The 17,307-nt window shown below is 47.6% G+C and overlaps 1 protein-coding gene and 1 non-coding gene across 2 annotated transcripts in view; both read right to left on the reverse strand.

Moving 5' to 3' along the window:
- LOC149340841 (uncharacterized) overlaps positions 1 to 17,307 on the reverse strand; it is a 71,805-nt gene that overhangs the window by 15,862 nt on the left and 38,636 nt on the right. The window contains exons 3-7 of the mRNA XM_089549733.1: positions 9,460 to 9,644; positions 7,398 to 7,799; positions 6,097 to 6,259; positions 3,302 to 3,375; positions 2,428 to 2,543 (exon numbers count right to left, since the gene is read on the reverse strand). Coding sequence (XP_089405859.1) covers positions 2,428 to 2,543; positions 3,302 to 3,375; positions 6,097 to 6,259; positions 7,398 to 7,799; positions 9,460 to 9,644 — 940 coding nt within the window. The remainder of the gene's footprint in view (positions 1 to 2,427; positions 2,544 to 3,301; positions 3,376 to 6,096; positions 6,260 to 7,397; positions 7,800 to 9,459; positions 9,645 to 17,307) is intronic.
- Positions 11,444 to 11,764, reverse strand: LOC149340844 (Nuclear RNase P). The gene has a single exon (XR_016283907.1).

A 17,307-nucleotide genomic window follows, 5' to 3' on the forward strand; every position in this document is an offset into this window, starting at 1 on the left:
CTGCCCGGTAGCTGTTGTCGACAGCGTTCCAAAATTGCAGTCGGCAGCGAGCTTCTTGAGCGCGGCTACGTAGGCGCTCACAGTTTCTCCTCCCAGTTGATCTCGTCGTTGGAAGCGAGCCCGGCTGTAGACCTCGGATGGCCTTGGGTCGTAGTGCTTTTGCAGCGCTTTTACGATGTCGTCGTAAGACACTGCCGCTGGTGTGCTTGGCTGAATAAGGGCGCAGACAGTATCGTAGGTCTGCTCCCCGCACAGCGTCAGCAGGTTGGCCCTCTTCAAGGCTGGGTCTGTGATGTTGTTAGCTTCAAAGTAGAACTGAAGGCGTCCAACCCACGATGACCACGATGAGCCGTTGAATTCTGGTATCTGATTGGGAAACCCTCGCGTAGCCATGGCTTGTCAATAGCGTTGCGTAGCGCGGGTCGAATCCACTTTCTCGTCGCCACTGTCGTGTCCGGTCGCTGTGTTGAATGCAGCGAAAGACGCACACGGTACTTTAAGACTTCGTTTATTTAAAGCCGATGAGGGTGCGACCAGCGTCGACCGAGGCAGGAGCCGAACTGGCCGCCCGAAGAAAGGAGGGAGCGGAGAAGCGTCCACGGGAGGGAGTGGCTTCCCAAAACAGGAGGAGGATGCGGGGGCGCACCATGGGGGGGCATCTGGCGACAGCGTGCGACGAGGGGCAAGTGGTCGTTAGGAGGAGGATGCGAGTGGTCGTTAGGAGGAGTGCGGGGGCGCACACACACAAAAGCAATAAGGGGACACAACAGTAAATAAGGCTTGAACCTCACGAAACGAGAAACCATACCCATCATCACAATCATCAGCCTATAGCTACGTACGCTACAGCGCAGAGGCGACTTCCATAGTTCTCCAGTTGACCCGATCTCGTCGAACATCCTAAGTTTATCTCTCTAATCCTACTCTCTGCCATCCTCTGTTACTCTTGCCTTCTATTAGAACGCACTCCTCTACCCTAAGGGCCGTTCGCTTGTCTTTTCTTTGCATTAAATGCCCTCTCCATGACGATTTGCATTCTTGATTTGAACTAGGATATAATTAATCATCGTTTGTTCTCTAACTCACGTTATTCTGTTGGGGTCACTAACGTTGCACCTATCATTTTCCTTTACACGGGACGCTACGTCGAACCCTCCACTACGGCATATACTTCATAGTCTGAGCCACTTTGGGACAACAAACCCCATAAACCATAAACCAACCTTTCATTAGCCGCCAAGTTTCCGCTCCACACGTTAGTGCTCGTGGGATAAAATTTGTTATACCAGGTGTTTCAGGGAAAGCCACCGCTAAATTTAAAAAATTGGCTATTTGAGTTAAAAATATGGCTTGGCCTAAACAGATGCACTTTCTCGTCACTTCCAACACCTCGCTGCCTATTGTAATACCTTGCTACCTTCCCAAAATGTTAAGCATTATTTTATAGTTCTTCGTATTAATTTCTGTCCCAATTAATTTTCCTTCAGCATTCAGGGGTCCTGTCGCGTTGAAATTTGCTCCGCTCCCCGAGTTACTTACCATAGCAATGTCGATCATCAAAGAATCGGAGATTACTAAGGTGCACATCATTTACTATGATTACCAGTTCTTCCTAATCCGACTCTCCGAATGCCCCTTGCAAACACGCAGGATGTAGCACTGGAGAGATTGTGTCTCCCTGCATATCCGTTCAGGTCTGGCATTATATAAGCTTGCCAGCGGAGGACTGTGGATGCTGTGCAATCTCGATAGTTATATTTTTAGCACCTTTAAACATGGTTCCTGCATACCTTAGTTACGCAATGCCTGCATGACTGCTCATGTCTGTAAAAAAACAAATCTAATTTTATAATTTTAATCAAGATTATGCAGCTTTCGTAGCGACTTCCAAAAACCTTCCCGCCTCAACTGCCAGCTCGATTGCGATGAAACTGTGGGCGCAGCTTGTATACTGCTGTCACTTTTGTCTCGTAGAAAGTTTGAAAATGTATATTACCTGGTTCGGCCGCGTACGGTGCAAGCCCGGAATAGTCTGCACCAAGGTCGCGGGACCGAAAGCCACCAACGCCGGGTTTACGCCGAAGGTGGCGGTGGCGGCATTTGTCTCTGAAGGCGCGCAAGCGATTCCGGACTTGCATCATGCGCTGCGGAACGGGGTAAGTACCGTTGTCAGACTTACTACGAGACAAAAGTGACCGCAATGCAGTAGCTCCTTGCGCAGTTTCCCCTGAGACGAGCTATAGCGGTTGAGGTGAGAGGATATTTAAAAGCCATTACGATAATGACGCATGTCATGGTATCCACAGGAGCAGGCTGTATTCTGCGTATTTGATTATACTGAGAAACCATTAGATGAGCGGCGCCCGGCACTCAGTGATGACGACAGCATTGATTTTGGGGGCTAGTAGCTGTAAATGGCGGCTGTACCTGAATCCCGACGGGTGCGAGAGGCAGTGAGCTGCTGTGAGCACGTAGCGCTCGTTGATGAGTGCCCCGCCGCACCAGAACTCGCGGCCGCGGCGACCTTCGAGGAATATGGCAGCCTGCGAAGAGAGAATTATCGAAGCCGACAGTCTAAATCAACGCAGAGATTCAGGGTCGGTCCAGTAAGAGACACGGCTGCAGCGACCATAAATGAACGCAGTTCTGTTGAAAACAAGTCGCTGTGATAATTAGCCGCTCTAAAGTGCCGGTGGGCATTGCGTGCGTATACTCCTGTTTAACGAACTTAATGCAATGAAGCCGCCGTCAGCAGCTCTGTGCTGTGCGAAGGTATTGAGACCATGACTAGCTGGCTAGGACTCGACAAAATATGATTTCCGCCGGCTGTTTCTTCGTGCAAGCCACGACGGAAGGGAAAGTGGATCAGCAGAGTCTCGCTACAGAAAAAGGAAGGAGGCTTATGATCAAAGTAACGGTTTATGCGTCACGGCAGTTTGGTCAGCCTTACCCAGGTAGCAGACAGCGCCGGGCATCTGAATTAGGAAGATCGCCGTCAAAGACACAAATCAGTTATCATAAAGCTCTCTGTTTCTCACTTTCCGCTATCAAGTTTATTTCCTCTCAGTCTCTTCGGGACAGGTCGCGGCTTTCATTGCACTGAACTGAGAGCATAAATAGCCCATCTGTATACGCCCCGAATATAATGTTAACGAAGCGGCCTCGAGCATTGAAAAATACCTGTCTCACAAGATAAAATGTGACCATGAAATTTTTTGGAAAGGACAAAGGCACCTGCATAAAGTCATGATTTGAGCTTGTCAAGAATTCTGCCTGTTGTCCAACCTTATCTGCAACTTACCATCCAGGGCCACTGTCCCGGCGTCGCTTCGTGTCCGCCGACAATTCTGGAGTCGCGACCAGCGTGGCCACACCCTGAAAAGGGCGAAAGAGTCAGGATGCAAGCATGCAGCATTCCTCATTGTCCTCAAAAAGTAAAGGGCACAAGGCAGAAGGAGTGGTCCCTGATATCTAGATATCAGCTGGAGTGCTGCACAATAATAATATCCCTGAGTAAAACGCTAATTTTAGAGCGTTAGCTTAGGTCTATCCTTAGATTCGCCCCGTTGTCGGCGCCGTCCGCAACACAGAGCACCTGCTACAACACGCAAACTTGGCAGTGCGGCAGACAGTGACGCGGCAGTATACCGGTACGGTGTGTTTGTTTTGGAGAAACCCGCGGCTACGATTACTCGGCCAGCGAACTTGGCAGCGCGCCAAGATGTAGTGGAGCCAGTATAGGCACCCTGCACCCGCCAGGCACCGCCACCGTCGATGCTGCGTTCAGCTCCCCCGCGCGGCCAGTACCTCGTCCCTGTCAGGAAGGCTCGCCCCGCGACTTCGAAGGGATGGCGTCTTCTAGCGGCTGCCGCTGTTCGTAGGGGGGGGATTTCGACCTATTTTTTCATGAGGCTGAAAAATTCTTTCGAGGAGCGAACGTCAGGAAAGGAACGAAGCTTTTTGGAGCAGGCCATGTACATAACGTGAAAGAGGCGGTATCTTGCGACGGGAGCGAAGCAGCCCGGTGCACTGCGCAGACAAGCATCCCTGCGCCACCGAAAACCATCAAATTAACGCTAAGAAATATTTGTATCTGGTGCCTGTTACCACTGAACTCTCACTCAATTTTTTTTATGTAGCTGTAGTTGCAAGGCAGGCATCGCAGGCAAATGTAAATGCGCTGCTGCCGTTGCCGTGTTTTTGGAGCGGTGTGAAACGCTCTCCAAAACGAGCCACCCGCAAGCCTGTAGTGTTCCTGCATTTAAATAAACTTACCCTAAACTTTCAAAGACGGCCAGGCGGCATAACATTGAAGGTAATTATAAAAGTCCAGTTTTTGAGCGAGCGGCGCAAACTTGACTTCATAACATTCTCGTCTGCCGCAACTTCGGTGTTCGATGTGAAATGCCCTGTTCAAACTACGCCTTGAAATGATGTACCCATGGCGTAATCTGCCGCTAATATTTTCTAATCTTTCCAGCAACTGCCAGATCCTTATCGTTGCAACACGTGTGTCAGTGTTTTGATGATATGAGATGTCCAATGAATGAGCTTTTGCAAGCAGAAAAGGATGCAAGCTGCGGCGAAGCGCCTGTGCTCACTGAAACTCCTGCGGAAAACAAAACTTTTTGACTGGGATTGTGCAAAAAAAGAGTATCCCAGCTATTTCATGCAGGATTCTTGCAGAATGCGTGTGCTCAAAAAGCGGGATTTCATTGCAAGCTTTGTTTGATTTCTACACATTCAGTACAGGTACCCTAAATTTTCGACATTAGCATTGTACCAAATTATCACCCAGTCGTTCAGACGTGGAGGCAAAGATTTATCAGGAGCAAGTTACCGTTGCCCCTGAATACTTGCCTTTACTGTCGAAAAAGACGCTGGACGACAAGGCGCAGTGGAAGCGAGCAAGGATTCCGCGCATAACTGGAACTAAGGTAAACGATTCTTTACTGCGAAAAATTTCGGCTTCTTCCACAGGCGTGACTGCGGGCGAGTTATGCGTGGCTTTTCAAGACCACATATTGTTTACAGCCATGCATGAGTCAAGTAAGCTTCTGCACGGGTTTGACCACTGCTTGACCAGAAACCGCGCGTGCGTGTTGCCCGTCGCGAAGGGTGGGCAGTCTCCCAATGTCGCGTCGGAAATCCACAAAACCTTGTCCCAGGCGAATTTATATATGCATTATTGCATCCTGCAACACAGCAGTGTGTCCTGCTGTTGTTATGTGCCATTTTTTGCTCGGTAAGGACGCCCAAAACTGCTTCGGGACGGCGCGCGCAGCACAGCGGGAGCTGTCGGGCTGCCCCCGCCTTCCTGACAGGGACGCGCGCGCCGCCGCCAGTGGCGCGCGCGTCGCGCTGGAGTTAGATGCGCAGGGTGCCTATATAGATTGCCTGTTTCTGAAAAACTTTTTTCCTTTCCTTTCCCACCCCATCTAGCACTCAAACATTCGCACTACAAACTCGCAACTGTCCGGTGAATTTTTTCTGACGCATACCTTGAAGCCTTGCTTGAATAACGTAATCTTGAATAACGCAATAACAATAAGCATACCTTAATAATGACATGGAAAACCGGCATCCCGCCAATCAAGAGTACATTAGACATTCATTTAAACGTATCATCTTTAAACTCCATCACTTTGAGAAAATGTTACAAACTAGGAGCCAAAGCACTTGAACACTCCTCGTAGAAATAAGAATTTTCACTTATTCCAAGTAAAAAAAAAAAACAGAATGCACGCTATACTCCCATTTCTCTGTACTGGCACGTCGTGTGCAAGACGGCAAACGGCCATTCCAGCATCAAGTGCTTTTCGGCTTGAATTTAAACGCACGTGTAGTATGGATTTGGCGTGCGTTACGGAACCCCTGATGGTCGTAATAATACGAAGCCTTCCGATGTGTAGTATCTTGCAGCTTACAGTATTGCTTTAGAACGCGAAAATCCGTTTCCTATTCAAAACTACGGTAGCCCGGATATATGTTGTGGCGTTGCTAAAATTTGTCAAACAGCGTGAACACTAGTCCCGTTTCACATTTAAATACTGTTAACATGGACGGGCAGCTTCATTGCAAAGGTAGGAGACTCACGCCTGGTAGGTGCCGGCGGTGGCAGGAGCGCAGCTGCCCCAGACAGCCCCACCGTGGGCAGGTGCGCTGCGGCAGAGGGCGGTGGCATCGCTGGAGACGACAACGGTGGGGGCGGAGGGGGTCGCGGGGGCCGGGGAGGCCTCGGGGGCCGAGGCCTTGGCACCTGACCGCAGCGAACAGCAGGCAGTCACGCGCATGGAAGGTGAGACAGATGTAACCGTTAGAGCACTGCATCCCATGTGCTGATATATGCTAAAAGCTGAACGATATGCTGAACGGCAATTTTACAAGCTTTGTATGAATGCTCATTGTGAAGTTTGCGGTGACCTTTAACTTGCAATGGCATTCATAAGTTATGTCAACTGAACAATGACCGTAAGCATCTCCTAACTGATCGTGTTTTTCACCGCTAACAATCTGCCTCCGCTGACGAATAAAACGCATCCCTTGCTGCAGATTGTTAAAGTGCTCGACGAAGTTGAGTTCTCAAAGCACTACTTGCAGTTTACATTAGCAGTCTTGCTTCTTCTGCGTCGCCTAGCCTCCGCTTGCTCAACGATCATTGTCTAATGTTTCCTGAGGTATGCAATAATAACAGTTGACACCCGATAACGCGATGTCGGCGATATGTGTACACAAGTACACATCCTACAATAAACTCAAGCACCCTCAGTGCACCCGCTCGACCCCTCTTTTCCTGATTCCGTTACGATCCCTCCAGTATAGGTGCATGCTCAAGCAAGTTTAGAATACTGTCTCTGTCTTGACATCCTGTCCACTCCCTTCACTCCGCCTTGACGCAGCTGTAAGCCCAGTTCGGATTGGTTAACCAGACGCAAACGCTTCATCTGGGCTCTTTTAAATAAAATGATTCTCTCTCTCTCTCTTCCTCGAGTTAACTGGAGTAACAAATTACCATCGCAGCTTTATCCTACATAAGTCGATGGGTTCACCATGTGCCAACAAACCGTTTCCGCATACTAGTTAAACGACGTCATACTAGAGGGCGTCTATTCCTGAAGTACCTTAGCACTAAAATTACGCCTAATTAAACTTAGAAGCTATTACTTTGGTCTTTTTGTTCTCTCTTACATATTTACTCGAGCATTAAACGGAATGCAGCAGGCGGGGGTAACTTATACGCGTTAGTATAAAATGTCCTGAAGGAGTGTCTATTCGAAAGGCCCGGTTATCCAGGATTTTGCGTTTAAAATGCCTCGCGGAAAACATATTATGAGAGCATGAGTTAGGGCACACTCAAAACTATAGTCTCCTGCGTGCTGATCCGATGAAAATTGTACCTGCGCAATATGGTCAACGGCCACCACCGCGGTGGGCCTGGATGTGACCGTTGTGACTATCACGGGACTGGTCACCACCTGCGACGTGCTGAACGACGGCGGCCGCGAGTACATCCGACGGGTTGTGGTCGGCCTGGGCCGCCGGGTGGTGTGTACTCCTAGCGGATACGTGGTGGTCCAGGCGGAGGGCATCGAGGTGGTCGACTTGTTGCTTCCCTCGACCACGGACACCGTGATGAAGTTGGATTCCGTGAAGGGCTCCTCCAGCGAGGCTGGCGTCTGCGGCGTCGTGAAGCCGCTCTCGGCGGAGATGCCGGCGATAGGAGGCGCGCTAGTTGTGGTTGTTGCCGGCCTTGTGCTCGCCGCCGTTGTGGTGGTGGTGGTAGTAGTGATTGGGACTAGCTGCGTGAGGAAAGGGAACGCGCGTTTGATTCTCGAGCTAGGGCGATCATTTCTTCGACTACCAAGACTTGAAGAGGCTTAGTGCCGTACATGTAGGCTTTGTAGCCGCTATATAGCACTCAGGTTGCTGCTAATCGTACAAATTACCATCTCTAAAAACAATTCCAGACCGAGAGGTTTCTGCAAGTGAGTTGTACAAAGGTGAACCGCAATTACACTTGCTTTGTTGCCGGCTGTAGGTACTCTACGTCATTAAATTGGTGCAATGTCACTGTTTCGTACAGCACAGGCAACGCATGCATATATGGGAGTCGCACTACTAAAAAGTCAATGTGATGCTGTTTCGCCAAGTGAACGTTACGTTGCATAGGAGATATTCGATTTATCCATGGCTATTACATCACAGGGTACTATACAGATATCATCATAGCTGTGACAATGAAACAAGCAATACAATCAACATTTGCTTTCTGTTAAAGCGATATTTAACTAACCGCATTATCTTGTGAAAGAAAAAAACGGTGCACCGGAGTGCGATGTAAAGCATTAATACAAAGAATACATTAAACCACACACAATACTCGCGCTCGGTACATGGGCTAGCGTGCAATGCTGTTAAGTGCGTCTCAGGGACCAGCTTTAGAAGTGGGAGCCGGCCGCGTCTGGATTACGTTAGCCCACCATGTCAAATGCTAAAAAGTAAAGCACGAAATTTTACATTTAAGCAATAATTAATTTCCACTTCTACTGACGCCGGCTAAACCAAAAATAAGTTAATAATAAAAACAAGGTACCATGCGCGGTTTAGTAGCGCACGGTATGCGCTACTAAACATAAGTCGTGTGTCAATAACTCGGAACTGTTTGAACTTCACGCAATTTCTGACGTCCTGTCTCCATGGCGACCAAACAACGCCTACTCGCTAAGCCTAGCAGCTGTCCAAATCCAGAAGCAATCTTAAAATTTGCGGTGTTTTATAGCTGATATTTTGTGGTGCGGGCATTTTGAGACAAATAAAAAGAATTGTGCATCATTAATGTGCCGCGGATGCGACGCACAGTGAAGCGTCAGCGACGAATTTTTGGCTAGGCGAGCGGTCCCCCGTTCGCCGGACGGCGCCATCTTGCCCTATCACCCGCTAACCCAGATGACACACATACCCGCTAACACAGATAACACAATATCCTGGGGACGTTAGCATTCTGTGCATATAAGCCGCGCCCTATTCCCCTTTCCCCCTAAGCGACAGAGTCACAGAATTCTAGAACTTTCTGTTGTATCCACGATGCGATGCGGCCGCCATCTTGTTGCCCGCCATGGTTGCCTGCATAGGTGCGCCGCGGAATTGTCCTTCCTCCAATAAACTGTACCGAGCCGTGCTGATGCGTCCCCGCCAACACTTGATCTCATCTTCGTAACTGAAAATAAGACTACACCTACACGGAATATGTTTGTAACTCCTTTCTTTCACTAGAGACCATTAACTTTAAGTTGTCTCACGAAAGAGAGCATTTGGCTGCATGTAAGACGCGCTACAGCTTTCCTCGCAAGCGGACATCACAGACGAGTTGCCAAGCGTTCCAATTTTTTTTTTCGGCTCGTGCCGTCACCACTAGAGACGCGTAGCGCCACAGGAACAGCGTGCGCGTTGAGCACTGACCCTTCCGGGACAGCAGACCCCCGGGAAGAGCAGGTTCTGGAAGCAGATGGACTGCCGGAGGCGGCTGAAGTCAAGAAGCAGGTAGATGCAACGCGTGATGTCACCGCAGGTTCCCGGAAGACCCTGGGGTGTGCGGCATCGGTTCAGGTCGTAGAGCTGAGATAGCATCTGGAAGAAAGATAGGCCTGGGAAGAAAAAAAAATAGCAGTGACTCTTAGTGATCGTTACCGTGTCAATCAATCAATCAATCAATCAATCAATCAATCAATCAATCAATCAATCAATCAATCATACCATCCTTGTCTCGCAACGAAGTAAGCAGAATATACAGAAAAAAATGGTGAGTAGTGCCATTCCGCCGTCTATTTCTGACCTCATTATCATCATCATTAGCCTGACTACGCCCACTGCAGGATAAAGGGCTCTCGCCTCAGAAATCAGAATCGAAGATTCTGATTTCTGGGACTGCCTAGTCAACTGCTTCCAGAAATAAAAATACTAATTACTGACCAATCGTGATCCCAGGGGGGGGGGGGGGGGGGGGGGCATTGCAACACTGGAGCCGGAGTAGGTTGCCAAAAAATTTGCACTAGGCTATGTGCTAAGGACACTCCCGACCCCTAGAGAAAGTGTATGCCCGACCATTCATCTGAGTACTGTCATCTGCTGAATAACTAAAAGTTAAAAAAAAAAATAAGTTGGGAGGGTTCGATTTCGCTAAATAAAAACAACCTCGAATGCATAGTCTCCTGGGACGTACTGCACTGTGGAAAAAGGCGCTCAGAGAACAAAAGAGACTAAACGATTTTAGGAGGAGCTTTTAGTCGAGTTGGTTTTTATGCATCAGGCGTGACTCCTGGACCAGTATGGGATCACCCTGGAATACTTTTTTTTTTCTAGAATAAAGTTTCCAACCACCCATCCAACTTTAGTGGAAACAATCACTTTTTCATTCAGGAAGACACACAGAAGTTCGGACGCTGTGCCCACGCGCGTGTGAATCTTCCTGAATGCGAACGCGGTTTGCGCTGCAGTTATCAAAAAATCATTATTTTAAGTTCATCTAGTTGCTGATAAGAGAGGAGAACCGACGACGGCTGTTGTCTTTCAGGTGACCAAGGAATCTGGTGCATGACTTCTGGCTTGGGATACTTGGCGATGAGCGCTCTATACAGTGATTAATTAGTACAGTGTCATTAGGTCCGCTGAGCCGACCAAACAGCGGACCGATAATGGTGCAGGCTGTAAAGCGGAAAATGCGGTTTATCTTATTTCGTGGTGCGGTTTCTCTGATTGCAGCAAAAGCAAGAAAACAAGGGATGAAATTGCTGGGTGCGGGACTTTAGTATGGAATTCGATAAGCTTACATAGCAGAAATGTTCAGAAGACGTCGAGGCACTAGCCGTGATTCTGAGAGACTATCAGCATAATCAGGGAGCGCACCTTCAAGTGTGATAAAAAGATAAACGACGAAGAGGGCCCAGACGATAAAAATGTGAGGAGTTCTGTGTCGTCTGTGATGTTATAAGTAGCGCTGATAATCCGCTACTGTGAAGTGAATCAGAGACCGGCTGCTTGTGTTGTGCATTTTGTTTACTTTTAATATATTCCTATTTACCTACATAGGTTTGTTAGTATGCTTTTTGCGTTAGTGCGGAGGCTCCAGTCGGGTAGAGCTCGTCGAAACACGTATTTTAGGTGCTTACACTACCAGCGTAGCAATTTTAGTAGCGCAGGTATACGCCAGGAACGTAATTTTAGTGCACGTTTCAATTTGAACCCCTCTTAATTAACAATAACAACGTTCTGATATCACACCGTAACCACCGTCAAGCAGACGCTGCCTTTGCGGAGTGCGTCAATTCCATCGGCGTCGAAGTTTACGTAACCGTTGCGTTAAGATAACGCGAGAGCCGTGCGCTCAGACTTTACGATGCCGTACCCACGCGTAAAATAAAATAAAAAAGTAATGAGTGGGTCCCGAGATGGAGTAGTCTGAATTGAGTTATGCTCAGCCCGCACGAGGCGGGCGTGGCACCTTGCAAATCGAGCTCAGAACGCCAGCCACGGTCCGTTTCCAACGGCCGACCGGGATCCTTCGGTCCGCCTGGCCACCACCGAGGCAGCGGCGCAGGCTTCCTCCCTCGACCGAACCCCGCGGCGTACGTTTCTTGTGGAGCCGACCGACCTCTCGGTTGGGACCCGGTTGGGGCCTTCTCTCCAACGGGCTCCTGTCTCAGACCTTCCCAGGGGAAAGCTAGTAGAGCAACTGCGTGCTCCGTGTGTGTCCCCTTATGCAAGCATCACCCCGGAACCCGCCATCAGGGCTGAGCGGCCGCTATAAGTACCGCCACAAGAGCGACCACACAAAATTTATAGTCTCACCGAATTTACAAAAATTGAAAACCTAGTAACAAACAAACATGTACAATTGTATTGTATAGTAATTGGAGCGTTCTCTTACACAGGTCTGTTAGTTAAAAAGAGCAATTCAATTATAACCAGCATATAAAAACACCATATAGAAAACGTACATGAGGCCCGTCCGCGTGAACTAGCCATTTGTGGTCACAATGCTCTAATTTCATTGAATCCGTTTACTCTTGTTTCCTCAACGCTTCAATGGTTATAGATGACGCGAAAAAGTTTTGCGTAATTTGTTGCGCATGTGCCGTGTTTTTTTTGTTTATTTAATCACCTTCATCTCAGCATATGATCCGTTGCGCGAAGACAAAAAAAGGACGCTGTAATTTTCGAACTGCGAGCATATATTATTATGAACAGTAGCTGGTTGAGCACTACACTTTGCGAAATTATGTTCAGCAATTATTAAATGCTGATTAATAAATTGATAAAAAGCGAAAATATCGAATCTGAAATTTTTGCGTGGTTTGTTGTAAAAAGTCCCCGTTGGCATCATTTCCTAATGTATACCTTGTTTTAACCTCGTCTGCTCTACTTTCTGCGCTTTGTGTAGGGCTCGTGGAAGGCGGAAGGATGGAGAGAAAAAAAGAGAAAGGGTCGGGGGGGGGGGGGGGTGCAGCTGCTGGACGCGGCAAATTCAAACAGTGTGCTTTGCTAGAGGCCTTGCGTGCCTCTGTCTACTTTGAGTTCAGTCTACTCTAGTGGCTGAGAGACAGGATGCTACCTTGCCTATTCACACTGTAGCTCAGCCTAACGGATGTAACGATTGGAAAAGCTTTAGCAATAACGCAATGTTTCTGCCAAGTCGTTAATTTAGTTTCTGTTATGGGTTTCCAGTATTCCCTGGATCAATTTTCAACACATCCAGCATATGCTACTGCTACTAGCCAGGATTAATTGCTGAATTAATTAGTACTACTTCTTTCGCCACGCTACTTGAAACAGCATTGCATAAATCTATCATTAGAACTAAGAATGTTTCATATTGTTATTAAAATTATTTTTGTAGTTCTTTACACAAGGTGTGAAGACCTGGCTGTTAACGCCACTTTGCAGAATAACTACGCGATTTATACTCGTTTAGTTGTGGGTTCGGTTGTTTTTGTCATTGTTATTGTTGCTTTTTATCTAATGTCAACTACATATACAACCTGCCCTGTGACATTTTGTTAGTTACAGTCGCGAAATTCCGGCACATGCAATGTTTGCTCAGTTCTGGTTTAAGTATTTCTAGCTAATGGTAGACTCTTGCTCTTCAATAAATTCCGGTCCTGTTGCCCTCTTGCTTGATTTTTCGTCATCATCATTTATTATTTTTAAGGGCCCCTAGGTGGGTATATATACATTAGAGGGAGGAAACAACAGAAGTACGATGTGCTCATTCGGCATATAACAACAAACAAGAAAACGAGCAAAATTTTTGACGGGGTTCTGCTGCATGCGAGCACATCTTCGCCCTCGCGTTGAAATTTCATTTGTTCATTTGCAGCACCGCCGCTTGACGTGACTGAGAAGGCTCTGCTCCAACGAACGGCTCCAGCTCGTCCGCGAACAACATTCGCGTTATATTTATGCGGCGTACCACAGCAATTTCAGCGGCAAATTGCATACGCCCGCTGTGCTGTTCACCCAGCCTGCTCTCCTCGTTTGTTTGCCATAACTTGTTTGAGGATTCAAAAAAGGAACCGGAGCATATAGAGAAAATGCAACAAACAATCGCGCGACGAAATGACGTCGGCCTCTATCTTGAGAGAACGGAGTAGCCTGAGGAATACGCGTCCGTGAAAACTCTATGAGCTGGGCACACAACAAATATTGTTTTCTATGGCTCCGGAATTAAAGACTAAAAATTTCATGCAGAATATTTTCAGGTTAGATATCGCACTTGACCATGTATACCTGTCCGGGGGGGGGGGGGGGGGGGGGGACCAGTTTTCATGGTCCCTCATTGTACAGTCGGGAATAAAAGAAATTAAGTAAGGCGGGAAACAAATGAAGCCGGGAGAAAATGAAGTTCTATTTCTTGCCGAAAACAATCTCGGGATGCAACACTCTTCTAACACATTTGGCAGGCGCCTGCAGCAACGCTCTGGTTTTGTTAGTAAGTAAAGTGCGATTTTCCTTTGCTTACTCTCGTGATTCTGAATTAAGACTGTTTGTGGTGTTCCTAACCCATGTTGCCTCTGTTTCTCTGCCGTAATTTCTCAGCGGTGCTAATAATATTATAAATAAGCAAATATACGTAGTTGTCCTGAGCGTTACCCCACGACAGCAATAAGGAGCGTGTAAAGTATACCCTCCCTAGAAAAAGCCGCGTGTCTTGCGCGTGGAATAAAAACCGACTTTCTTTTTTTTTTTAATTTAATATTCACAGGAAGGCTGGCTCCGGTGACTTGTAGCATTATTTACTGGGACTAGCAAACATGTTTCCAAGAGTTATTGGCTCAGATTTGGAAGCTTCGCTCACGAACGCTTGTGTTTTATTCCTTTTGTTTCCTTTCATTCCCTTCGTTACAGAGCAACTTTCGCTTTATGAATTTAGCTCAGAAACAATAGTACCTGTCAGGCATCGTGGTGGTAATGAAACTAGTAAAACGTGATCCCGGGCCCGCCCAAACGCAGTCTCCAGCATTGCACTCCTGGAAATCATTCGGCGCCTCTTCGCACAGGGGCGGGGAAAGGGTTTTTGCGGGAATACCCCATACACGTCCTTTTTGCGTGGACGAGGGGCCAGGAATGGCGCTGTACAGAAAAGACCGCCCTTTCCCGCTCACCCACCTCTCTCCCTCCCTCCCTGTGGCCGGGTTTGGACCTTTGGACTCGCGTCTTTAGGGTCACCAACCGAACTCTATAACCACTGAGCTGCCGCGGCGGCTCGACTCGACTAGGATATCATTAACTGACGTTTGTTCTGTGACCCACTCTGCTGTCGTGCTAACCGTTAGCGTTACGCTTTTAAGGCGGAAACCTTTAATGCCTCATCGCTGTAAGCAGGAGTTGTCGACAGAAATTTCACGCTTTTCAGAAAAATTGGTCGAAATGGTCGAGACGCCACAGTGCGCGAATTTCAAACGAGGCCAATTGTAACCATGCAAACAATTCAAAAGGACGGTGTAGTGATGCTCCAACTAAAATAAATAAATAAATCCGGGTAGGAACTTGGTCAAGTTGGGGAATCGAACCAGGGTATCCGGAGTGCTAGACGAGCACGCTAACCGCTCCGCCGTGCCAGCTCCATGGTTTGGAATGAACAAAGGCGCGTCTAGTGAATACGATGTCTTCGTTCACTCCCATCTTCCTCCCTTCCCGTTATGGCGAGGTTCAGGTGTCCACTCAGATACGCGAGACAGATAATTTCCTTTCCTCAAAAACCAATTTACCGACGAGCAAAGCGTAGAGCTGAACGGGCGATGGCGTTCTGTGCACTCCCTGGCAGCGTTGCAAGACGCTGTCGCGTTCGACACTCAGAGTTAAGATCTTAACCACACATCAGTGGCACAGCTATCGCGGATCACCGCAGCTTTTCGCTTCCAGATATCCAGGCTTAACCTTGCCTGAGCCCCAGCCAATTTTTTCTCTCCATAGCTTCCTGGCCCGTCCTCAAATTAATTGAAATACTTTTCGTTAGCCTAATTAACGCCCAGTGGCTGAGTACTGGCAAGACCTCCCTATATAATACTTTCCTGTTACCGACAACCTGCTATTCATGACCTGAAACTATCTGATGAATATAAATGCACTCCTCACCACCCTTCAAATTCCCTTTGTTTTATCACTCTCTTGGTCCGGATCTGCGATCACTACCTGCTCCAGCTAGATGCATTCTTTTACCACTTCCAGTGGATTGCTACATATCTTAATTTGCTGTTCTCTTCCCAGGATGTTGATTACTACCTTAGTTTAGTTCATATGAATTCTAAAAAAACTTTAAATTTTCATTTGTGTTCACAAAGGAAGAACTATAGGGATTTGGCCTCGCTAAGTTTTCGCTTGTATTGCTTGCACAGGACGCCAGGTCGATTTAGACTGTGGATCAGTTGACAACCGCTGTACGAAAAAAACAAAAAGCTAGCCCGTTTCTTGGAGCTTAAAGATTATCCTGGCTGAAATTGCGAAGATGGCGCGGTTCTAAGCCTTCTTGAAGACACAGCTCCATGATGTCGATTACAATTCGTGGTGGTGAGATGGTACGACGGTTTTGGAACTGCAAGTTCCCACGAGAGCGCAATGGACTGCATCGGCTGTTCGTCGCGTGCGTTACGCCTGAGGATTCTTACACGGCCGCCGCATGCTGGGAACTCTCGCTTTATCCGTATTCTTCTCTGGCGTCCAACAGCGCGGAACGCAGCGACATTAACTTTTTCTTTTTTTACTTTGTTTTTATTCGTTCGCAAAACCGGCTGCACGGCCAGCCACATCTGTCGAGTACTTTGCCCGCCTCTTTGTTCTTTCGAACATTGTCTGTGAAAGTGAGGACGGAACGAGTGGGCTGTAGAGCTCAATTGAAACGCGAAACGACGATACTAACGCGAACTCGCAAGATAGATATGTTCGTTGGTGAAGGTTAAAAATAGCGGTGCGCTTTGATTTCACATACAAAAAGAAGGGGTCCTACTTTAGAAGGGATTAGAAAACATGATATTTTTAAATTTGGCGCTACAATAGTGTTCTTAGTTTCCTTTTCGGGCTTAAATTGCTCCGGTCCCATATTGCTTAGCCAAGATTGCTCACCACCTCTGAAACAAGGACAGGATTCAACAGTGTCATTACGCTTGCCTCATTGCACGCTTTGAGAGCCAACTGTTAAACGGTAAGAATGGAAGAGGCCTAAATGTGCAGCTTTTTAGCGATAAGTACTGCTTCATTGATCGCAGGACGAGCATAAAAACAGCAAAATACTGCTCTTTCCAAATACCGCATGTATCGGGCCATCATGTGCCCTCTTTTTTTTTCTGAGCTTAGACTCTGCGTGCAAGGCTTTTTTTTTTTTTTTTGCAAGGTAATAATGGTCGTGTTTTTCTCTCTCTTGCGTATATCTGGGACTTCTCCTGCCTTGTATAGGCGAAGAAAAATAGAAAAGTGATTAGGGTGCAAAAAATTCAGGTGGCACTTTGTCTAAAGTGCGTAGAGGCGAAAGCGTTTTCCACGCCACTTTGGCTGCCTCTGTGGCACTACTGGATGACGTCACACATAGTGACCCATTACTAAGTAATGACAAATTACTAATTAATGAATGTTTACTTATTAATGACTAAATGCTAACTGCTAATTAAATACGCTTAAGCTTCGCCTTTAGGAATGGAACCCGACAGCGTGTTGTAGCGCTCCCACGAAACGCCACCACACGGGACGCCACCACCCGTTCGGCGCGATGCGTTGCCCTTGAACGCAACGCTTTTTGAGGAAAGGAAATGGCGCAGTAAT

This window comes from Amblyomma mixtum, chromosome 6 (genome assembly GCF_055824585.1).
Source record: "Amblyomma mixtum isolate Tamu chromosome 6, ASM5582458v1, whole genome shotgun sequence".
NCBI lineage: Eukaryota > Metazoa > Arthropoda > Arachnida > Ixodida > Ixodidae > Amblyomma > Amblyomma mixtum.